The following is a 10860-nucleotide window of genomic DNA, read 5'->3' on the forward strand; positions in this document are numbered from 1 at the left end:
AATAGGTATATGATACATATACACATAAAACCAAAGCATAAAAAAAAAAAGAAAAAAGAAACACTCGTTGCTATGGGGATTTGAACCTCTGATCTCAGGCTTAGCCTCTCAATCCTTAACCACCGAACCAGACTACATAACCAAGCCACTCTTGTGACAAAAATATTTGAATAAATATAAATATATATATATATATATAATACATAGATATACAATACATATACACATATGTATACAACCCTTCCACCTCTTCTATTTCTATCTCTCTCTTCCTTCGAATACCACGCCTGGCTTACGTCAACCGGCCAACAAATTACCTCGGTTCTCTCTCCCTCTTTGTATTATTCTCTTACGTCTTCTTCTTAATCACTCTCTTTCGCCTTCTTCTTCATCACTGATTGAGAGAGACAGAATAGAGAGACTGAGCGGAGGAGAAAGGCTGTCCAAAACTCAGTCTACTCTCTGCTATTTCTCTGCCCCTCCTTTCTTTTACACCTCTCTCCTCTAACACATGGCCTCGTCTCGTCCCCTCACTCTCTTTCTAGACCTTAATGATCCCATAAGCTCCCCTTGACAAAGTGCCCCTGCTCTTAATCTTCCTAACCTTCATATGTTGTCAATTGAGCAAATAATGGCAGCTTAATCTAACATTGAAGTCAACCACTACACATTGAAGTCCTGTATGGAGACGGTGACTGCGGTCTCCAAATTGGCTCACCGACTGCAGAACAAGACAAGTGAGGTAGGCCAGGTCAACGCCCAACTCTCTCTGCTCCAGCGCATATACAAGGATGCATGAGCAGAGATTTACGCACTAAAGGCGGGGAATAAAGAGCTGAAATGGCAGGCCACCTCTATGGCTCAATTTAGAGCACCTTCATACTTTACCTTTGATAGTCGACGGGGAGTCAACTCTCTCGACGATCTTGTAAGCACTAAGGCAAGGCCTTCAATGGTCTCCCAAGACAAAATCTGGAGGAAGAGATCGATGGGAGAGTTGAGTAAGTGAGGGCGGCGTGTGGCCATCATCGGAAAAAAAAAAAAAAAAATCCCTCTTTTTTTTTGTTCTTTTTTTTTTTCTTTTCTTTTTTTTTTGTTTGTTTGTTTGCTTTTTTTTTTTTTTTTTGCATATATGCTTGTACAAATTTGATCGGGGTTGATCCCTGGCATTAATAAAACGAGTGTGTTCTGTAAATCCGGATAGCATGAATGGCACAACACTAAGCATAAAAATCATTTTGTTTTGAATTTTGAACTTGAAAATGGTTGCATTTTAATGAATTCTGAACTGAATATTGAGCCTAACACTGACCAAAATACAAAACACAACTCAATGAAATGAAAATGAAGCAAAAACCATCCCAAATGCACCCCTATATGCTTACCGGAATAAAATGGACACAAAACAAAGCAACACTACTCGATTGCCTGACGGAAAAGCATCGCTAGCAACGAGCAAAAACCGTCCCAAATGCACCATTTTATGCTTGCCAGAACAAAATGAACACAAAACAAAACATCACTGGTCGACCGCCCAACGGAAAAGCATTGCTAGCAACAACTACTGTGCATTTTCCGGCAATTTCTTGATTAAGGTGACAAGAATTCGAAGTGCAGGTAAAGGACAAAAACCTAACTCGACTGTGCCCCTAGTTCATCGCTTTGCCCTTTTCTTTTGGTTTTTTTTACTAAAAAGAGTTTGATCAATATAAGAGTTTGATTAGCATGCTTGTTCCACTTCTCCGTTTTGAAATCATGTGAGTCAGGTTGTGAGCACTGAAAATTTTCCCTTTTTGGTCCCAAGAATGGTCTAATTTTTGCAAAAATTGAATAATTTTTGAGAAAATCAGTCAACTTTATTAAAAGTCCTCAAAATCTATTTTCGCAAATGACCACTACCCGATCAACATGAAATCAACCTTTGAGATGTATAACTGAATTCGTCTTACAATTGAACTCATTATGAAGAAGAAATAGGACAACTGAATCAAATGGGGACGAGTCAATCAAATATGGATAGCTGAGTCGAATAAAGATATACCAATCAAATATGGACGATCTGAGTGAGTTGAAAAATGATTAGGGCCGAACTTCAAGATGAGGCTGCCTACGTATCCTAAAGATAGAAATCAAGCCATGCGTAGTTCCGGCTAAGGTTCACTCGAGTATTGACACTCTCCTTTTGTGCTCTAACTTTTTCCAAAGCCACCCTTTCAAGTGTTCAACCTTGCGAGCTTTTCATTTTTTCTTTTCTATTTTTTTTTTCATTTTCTATTTTTTATTTTGTTTTTCTACTCTAACTTTTGTTTGGGTCGCCCTTCTGGGTTTCAAGCCCAGCGAGCCTCTCAAGGGTGGTACTTTCGTTTTAGCTTGTCCATGTTCATTGGTTGTGAGATCTCTAGGCCATCTAAATCTATAAGAATGACTACTACACTTGACCAGATAGACATGATGATATAGGGACTAGGCTAATTGGGTCTAAATTTGCCCCTAGTGTAGTGACTTCTTTTCTGGTCTTCATTAGCTTGAGAAACGAATCCATTTTGAATCTTTGTCACATTCGACCTTATTGCCCCTAATTCAAAGGCTGCTTCTATTCTAAATCACATCCGACCTTCTTGCCCCTAGTTCAAGGGATGCCTCAATTCGGGCTATGCAAGCCTTATACTTTGGTTGATTACTGAACATTCTGAATCAAGGTTTGAAAGCTAAGGAGGTCGAACCTCAAGTCAAGAGGGATCCTATGATGTACAATCTCAAGATCAATTCCAGGCATGTCTTCATAGGACCACACAAAAATATTTTTTTGAAATCTTTTAACAAAGTAACTAATCGCTCGTGCTCTTACGGAGACAATATAGAGCCAATCTGGACCAAGTCAGGATCCTTCTCAATGCCCACATTAACATAAATGATCTCATTCATCAAGGGCTTAGCACACCTCTCTTCCTCTCAGTCAATCAAATTTTGCAAATCTAAAGGAATTCCTTTCTCTTCATTTTTATTAGAGTTTTGGAAAAAAGTTTTGTAATTTTTGGTCAATGCAATGAATTAAAGGCACAGAGAAGTAGGCAGAATCTTTAGAACTTTTATTGAAAAAAAACTACGACTCAGTGATGACAATAGACTCAAAAGAAAATGATAAAGAAAACCTAAACAGGATAGAAATGTCCAGGTTAGCACTTCCGAAATCAACAGACTCTGACTCACTAGAATGACTCGAGCCTAATTCCAACTCTAAAAACTTTGTGGAATCAAACTTAGACTCAATACTCAATTCAAAACTCAGAATAAAACCATTCTCCAATTGCTAATCAAAGTGTGGGTCATCCACAACATTCAAACTAAAGTCCATGCAATCACAAGCGGTCACTCCCCAATCACAAAAATGGTTGAATATCCCACAAGTTCTATTTATTTACACTGGTCGACTTTGTGGGATATCGGACTTTTCTGAAGTAATGGTGCTACAACAACTTAGCAAAAATAGAACTTCCAATCAGAACTACGGCAACGCTTTGGCCCAATTTGCATAACTGACCACTAGATACATCACCGAAAAAGTAAACTCCACCTCACAAACTGAAATGCCTGAACCACTCATTCGAATTTGAGAACCCATGTATAGATCCAATACATTGCACATAACACACAGCAGGAAAGAGAACAAACACCCCTATGGAGGGTAAGGTTATCATGTCCTAGCTTTTGAAATGATCTGGGGTTCACTATTCAAACAAGTGGCAACATACATCCTAGAACTGGGAGTGCGTCATGTCCTAATTTTGAAAGGTACTATAGCTCAGTATATGTACAAGGTCAGCTCTACTCTAGTGGTTGAAGTCAATGTGACGTTACCAAAGAGTCCTTTGGGTCATAACCAATGAAGATCTTAGGAAATCAAAAGAGTCAATATAGCCTCTCTTCAAAGTCTGAGAACCTTTAAATCTCAAAAGATTATAACACAAGGCCTCCAAAGTAACGTACAGATAGGTGTAGTGTCACAAAAAGTGTGCCTGTGCTCCCACCAATATCTGGGCAACACAAGGACTTTAAGTGCACCAATGCATGCAATGCAATAAACATATAATTGAAAATAAAAGTCATATCATGGAGTTCGAGTCAAGGTTTCATAAAATCCCTAGCAAAGTTGCCAGAAATTGTAACATGCCCGGGGGTACCCCTGCGCATTAAACAGTTCAGACTATCGATTTCTTTGATCTAATATCAAAAGTGCAATGTAAAACATATATAAGAGTCCAGATTTGGAAACTTTATAGAAAATCCATTTTATTACAAAATTATTGCCACAAATGGATTGTGCCATCAGATCTCAGAGTCGCTACCTAATATTTTGGAAAAATAAGAAACACATGACTCGTGTTGTCATAACTAAAGTGTTCTCCGTTCGGAACCTTAGGTATGAGATGGGAAGGTCATTAATTGAGCACCCCCGCTCACCCGATCAAAAGATCGGCCTTTACTAACCATGATATGAATTTTATTTTCTTTATATGTTCATGTTCTGATTATTTAATAAATCCTAAAATTTACTATGTGAAGCATACAAGTATAGACTATGTCACCCACTTTGGAACAACTTGATTTCATGTAGTTTTGAAAGAGTTTTGAAGATGTACAGCCTAAATAAATTGAGTTTACAAATATGAAAATCAACATTATTCCAAATTAAGCGACACAACCTCCATCCACTGGCATTTATAAAGTTTATCACATAAGCAAATAGTCTCATGGTAGAATGCTAAATATAGTAAGAAAAACACACACAAACGGGATGCTAAAGCATAAAAACTTACATGTTTGACGTCCCACGAACAAACTACAAAACAAAATTAGTAAAACATGCATGATCTTATATACAAAATCCTAGTGCAATTCACTAATGCAATGCAACTAAAGATTCGGCTTCTAAGATATGACGTGTGAATCATCTCAAAAGCATTAGGTAGCGTACATAATCACATAGGAATTGATTAAATCCACAAATGCAAACTTAGCCGAATCAATATGCATGAAACATGGATGCAAAGCATGGATATAACGAAAAACAAAATATGATGCATATTCACAAATAAAGAAGGTAAGTAAAAGAACGGGATAGAAAGAAGCAGGGCGGGGAATTATTACAACACTTGAAAAAATAATTACAAATCAAATTAAAGAGGGATGAGGAGAATATTATAACAAAATAAAAATAAAAAACCTCACAAAACACTCAAAATAAAATAAATAAAAGAAAAGGCTTCATGTGCCTTGGAAACCACCAGAAGTTGGTTAACATCGGAATACAATGCCGTTTTGTCTAAAAGAAGCTAATTCGGCCGGCCAACTAGGCCTAGCAAAACCTGCCTTATTGCAAAACCAAGAAAAAGAAGAAATAAGAAATATGTAGATGGCTCAACTAAGAACTACCAGTTAGATTAAAACAAGAAAAGAAATATAAAATAGAAAGTGTAAAATTACAACACAACTAACATGACCCTAAAACAAGAAAACAAATATAAGATAAAACATGCAAAATTATAATAAAACTAATATGAACCTAAAACAAGGAAACAAATATAAGATAGAACATGCAAGATTACAACAAAATTAATATGAAACTAAAATAAGAAAACAAATATAAGATAGAGCATGCAAGATTACAACAAAACTAACATGAACCTAAAACAAAAAAAACAAATATAAGATAAAATATGCAAGATTACAAAAAAAGTAATATGAAACTAAAATAAGAAAACAAATATAAGATAGAACATGCAAGATTACAACAAAACTAACATAAACCTAAAACAAGAAAACAAATACAAGATAGAATATGCAAGATTACAACAAAAGTAATATGAAACTAAAATAAGAAAACAAATATAAGATAGAACATAATATGAAACTAACACAAGAAAATAAATATAAGATAAAACATACAAGAAAAATGAAAGAATTGAAAATTCACCTTCCAAAGAAAGATTGAACTTCTTGATTTTCAAACTTCCTCTTGATCACCCTCAAGGTTGTGAATTATGATCTTAATCCTCAATTCAAGAGCTTGGAATCTGAGCTAAAAATGACAGTTTTGAACAAGTGTATGATCGCTCTTTTCTTGGTAAGAGTACTCTCTTTTTGATTAAGGCTTTGAGTGGTTTTTGACAAGGGGAGGTAAGATGTAAGAGGCTATGTAACTTCACTAGTTTGGCAAAACAACTCTCTCGTTTTTAAGACTTCTTTTCTCTCAAATTCTAACAAAATTTTGGCATTCTCTCCCTACCTTTCTCTTCTTAAAATTCATCCCAAATTCAAGACTAGAGCTCTCATTATATAGCCAATGCAAGTAGGCAATGGTGGGAGACAAAGTAGAGGACCAAGTGGAAGACAAAGTGGAGGACAAAGTGGAAGACCAAGTGGAGCATTTTTGGGGAAGATAATGGAGTTAATAAGGGACAATGTATAATGGAGGTGAATGATGAATGGTGATGGTGGTGTGTTATTATAAAAGTAGATGATGAGTTTGGATGGTGGGATGTGATTATGAAAGTAGATGGTGAATGGAGATAGTGGGATGTGATTATGAAAGTAGATAGTGAGTGGGGATGGTGGGGTATAATTATGAAAGTGGATAGTGAATAGGAATGGTGGGGTGTGATTATGAAATTAGATGGTAATTAGGGATAGTGGGATGTGATTATGAACGTGGATGGTGAGTAGAGATGGTGGGGTGTAATTATGAAAGTAGATGGTGAGTGGGGATGGTGGGGTGTGATTATGAAAGTAGATGGTGTGTGGATATGGTAGAATGTGATGAAAGTAGATGGTGAGTAGGGATGTTGGGGGATGAGTGGGTGCACTTGAATGGATCATAAAATGGCTCAATGGGGTGTCCCAACCAAACCAAAACCAAGAAAAATGGAGTTGCTGCTGTTTTGGACTGAGTCAACAAAATTTGCTATTAAGCCTAACTTCAAACGGGCATATCTTTCTTATCCGGACGTGGTTTTAGGTGATTCTTGGGTCTAAATTGAAGGCCCAAAAGTCTAATTTCCAATGGTGGTAGCCTCATATTTAAATTCCAAGTGTATAAAGAGATATGCCTAATTTAGTAAAGGTTGTTCATTTCCATCGAGCCAGGTCAACAAAATATGCTCTCAAGCCCAACTTCAAATGGGCATATTTCCCTTATCCGAACTTGGTTTTAGGTGGTTCTTACATCTAAATTGAAGCCCCAGAAGTCTAATTTCTAATGGTGGTGGCCTCACATTTAAAATATAAGTGTACAAAGAGATATGCTTAATTTAGTGATGGATGTTCATTTCCCTCGGACCAGGTCAACAAAATCTGCTCTTATGCCCAACTTCAAATGGGCATATCTCCCTTATTCGGACTTGGTTTTAGGTGGTTCTTGGGTCTAAATTGAAGCTTCAGAAGTCTACTTTCCAATTTTGATAGCCTCACATCTGAAGTCCAAGTGTACAAAGAGATATGCCTAATTTAGTAAAGGTTGTTCATTTCTTTCTTAATGATTTGACGCTCATTCTTTTCCTAAACTAGTTTTCTTCCATCCCCTCTTGTTTCCTTCAAATCCAAACCTATCCAAACCTATAAAGAAGATTTTTTTTAAATATTTTTTCAAAGAGTTCACCTCCCTTCCATTTATTTTCACTTTGTCCTTACTCGGTTTACTGAAAAGTGCAATATTTTAATTGAAATGGGAGCCTCGGAACATCGAAGAAAAATTTGAGAAAATATTTTCAAAAGAGGGTCTTAAGGTCTAAAATAGTTTGGCCAAAATGTGTGAAGGTTGGGTTTAAAGCTCAAATTTCATTTTTCTTATTGAGGACTGCTGGGGAACACATTCTAATTGTCATCATCGGGTAATCAACAGAAAGCGCCAAAGTCTTAGGGCTGGTCAAAATGGGGTGTCTACACACTCCCTTCTTGCAGCTCGTTAAGTATGTTATAATTAATTAAGTGTAATTCCTTCGAACTTGTAATAACTTAATTAATTAATTTTGTGTTGTAATTAATTAGTATTGTGTTGTAATTAATTAGCTAGCTCAAGTCTAATTTGTAAATAATTAGTTAGTGTAGCTGATTTATTTTGGTATTGTAATAGTTAGTTAATTTGGTAATGAGCTAGGACATTTATTCGGACCCTCCTGCGCAAGGGCAAAGTTGTAATATTATGTATGTCTTCCAACCCCCATTTCTTTCTCCCTTTTATTTACTTGTTTATGATGGGTTACGTGTAGCATCATGTTTTTCTTAGCATATTCATGACTTGCATCCACTTGTCTTGCATACATAGAGGTTCGGCTCATCATACTAACCCATGTCAAATTTCAACTTCTTTCTTGAATACATACTTAAACTGCATGTTATCAAATTGATTCACATGCCATATTAGTAACTGAGCCTATTAATTACATGTTGTATGCGTTGCATTAGGCATTTTATATCGTTAGACTCATACATTTTTTCTAACTCTTTTATTTTCTTTTGGCTTGCTTTGGAGTACTAGGTGAGCATTTATTACTTTAGCATATTGCATGCATGTGATTGTTGCCATATCGAGCATGTTTTCCATGAGGCTAAGTGCTTAAGTGATATACTTGTTTGAATGCCTATAGATGAAGGCTAATTACTAAAATTGGGATGATTTGATTAAATGTACATATGAGATTACTTTTTCAAGTGGTACATATTCAAACACTTTTCAAACAAATATAAAATCAAAGTGTCCCAACTCTTGCAAATTAGTCTATACTTGTGTGCATCACATAGTAAAGATAACCTAATAACTCGGAACAAAAGCATATGATGTAAATAAGAATCACATCATGATTAGTAGAGGCCGATCTTTGATCGGGTGTGTGGGGTGCTCAATTCATGACCTTTCCCTCTCATACCTAAGTTCCTGAGCCAAGACACTTTGGTGATGACGGATAAGTGGCCTTTGGCACGAGTCTCAGGCTTCCTAAATTTTCCAAAAATATTTAGGTGGCAACTCTGTAATCTGGCAATGCTGTCCATTTTTGGTATTTTGATTCAAAATCAATTTTTCAAAAGAATTGCCAGATTTGGACTCATTTGTGTTTATCTATTTTACATTGCACTTGTGAAATCAGATTCAGAACCACGGGAGTCCAAACTGTAGGGCTATCGTATTCAAAAGGAGCACGAAAAGCAAGCTACACATGGCCGTGAGCAGCTGCGTACTGACGGGAAAAAAAAAAAGAAAAAAGAAAATGAAGGCATAAGAAACCATGGTCCAGGTATAGATTTCAACGAGGGGCAATTGTTAGGGCTGCAATAGAAGCAATGTCTTTATTAGTATCACAAACCAGGAAATTCAGCAAAAGAAGGTACTTACAAAATGAAGCTTAAGGAACAATACACATTGGAAAAGCTATGGGCGTGGATTTTGAAAGTAAGGAAAGAAAGGTGATCGAGAAAATTATATTAATAGAAAAGGAAGACATGGTACAAGCCTCAAAGAGGAAAGGAAAAGGTGGTTGCTTGAAAAAACAACCTTGGAGAAATTGGAGTTTAAACAAGTTGTTAATGAAGATAGTATCTTGGAATATTGGAGGTTTGTGGAGGATTGAGAAGAGAAAGAGAGTGAAAGAGTTCTTAAGGCATAAAAAGGTTTACATGGTCATGTTTCAAGAAACCAAAAGATCAGGAATTTTAGAGCATTTTGTCAAATCTCTGTGGCCTAATGATATGGTTGGCTTCATGGCAGTGGATGCAGATGATAATGTCGAAGGTTTGCTGTGTGTGTAAAAGCCTGAGGTGTTTGATCTGGTTGACTGTTACAGCAACAAAAATTGTATCACCCTTTCAGGTAAATTTCATCAATCAATTGAATGTGTGGTTGTTAATGTTTATGCACCCAATGATAGGAGTATGAGAAGGAAGTTATGGGAAACTTTGGGCAATTTAAAATCCAAGTTCCCCAAGCCCAGTGCATTGGGGGAGATTTTAACGAAGTTAGAACAATAGCTAAAAGGAAAGGATGTACTAAGAGAGATGGTGGGATGAATGAGTTCAATGAGTTTATAATGATTTGGAAATAGTGGATGTTCCAATGATAGGGAGGAAGTACACGTGGTGCAACTCACAAGAAGGGGAAAGATGGAGCAAGTTGGATGGATTCTTAGTAAATACAGAATGGTTAGAATGGTTTAGTTTTAAACTTTGGGGTTTGTCAAGGTTATTATCAGATCATTGCCCGATAATTTTAATGGAAGATGTTAGAGATTTGGAGCCTAAGCCATTTAGATTTCTATATATTTGGGTTCTCCATCCTACTTTCATGAACTTGTTAAAATTAGTATGGGAAAACACTCATGTGGATGATTGGGCTAGGTTTAGATTAAAGACCAAATTGAAAGCATTGAAAAAAGCACTGAAAGTTTGGAATATTGAAGTTTTTGAGAATGTTAATTTCAAGCTCAAAGAAGTAGAAGAGGAAATGCAGGCTCTAGACCTAGTTGCTGAGGTGAGACCACTACAGGATCCTGAATTAATAAGAAGACGGGAGGTTAAAGGGGAGTTATGAAAGCTAAGAAAAATGAAGGAATAGGTTTGGTTGCAAAAATCTGGAGTTAATTGGGCTTTAAAGGAGATAGAAATACTAGGTATTTCCACATCTTGGTTACCAAGAGGCAGAGTAGGAACTTGATGGACTCTATTTCTATCAAGGGTAACACCTTTAACAAACCTGAGGAGATGAAACAAGAAATTGCTAGATATTTTGGTGAAGCATTTGTAGAAAAGTGGAAGTTTAAACCCAAGATTGGTGGAGTTTTTATGTCCATTAAGCCCTCTCAAGCTGAGTTGTTG

At 36.4% G+C, this 10860-nt stretch overlaps 1 protein-coding gene across 1 annotated transcript; it reads left to right on the plus strand.

Annotated features, from left to right (window-relative positions):
• Positions 1–9423: 9423 nt before the first annotated feature.
• Positions 9424–10576, plus strand: LOC114318425 (uncharacterized). Its single transcript, XM_082880421.1, has 4 exons — positions 9424–9781; positions 9834–9859; positions 9918–10032; positions 10092–10576. Exons 1-4 carry the CDS (start codon positions 9424–9426, stop codon positions 10574–10576), a joined length of 984 nt encoding a protein of 327 aa, XP_082736547.1.
• Positions 10577–10860: the final 284 nt, after the last annotated feature.

This window comes from Camellia sinensis, chromosome 7, assembly GCF_055761805.1.
Source record: "Camellia sinensis isolate YWXY chromosome 7, ASM5576180v1, whole genome shotgun sequence".
NCBI lineage: Eukaryota > Viridiplantae > Streptophyta > Magnoliopsida > Ericales > Theaceae > Camellia > Camellia sinensis.

Coding starts and splice junctions, on each gene's coding strand:
- LOC114318425 (XM_082880421.1), top strand. CDS start 9,424: ATGGGCGTGGATTTTGAAAGTAAGGAAAGAAAGGTGATCGAGAAAATT. Junction 9,782..9,833: donor TGCAGATGATAATGTCGAAG/GTTTGCTGTGTG, acceptor TGACTGTTACAG/CAACAAAAATTGTATCACCC. Junction 9,860..9,917: donor AAATTGTATCACCCTTTCAG/GTAAATTTCATC, acceptor ACCCAATGATAG/GAGTATGAGAAGGAAGTTAT.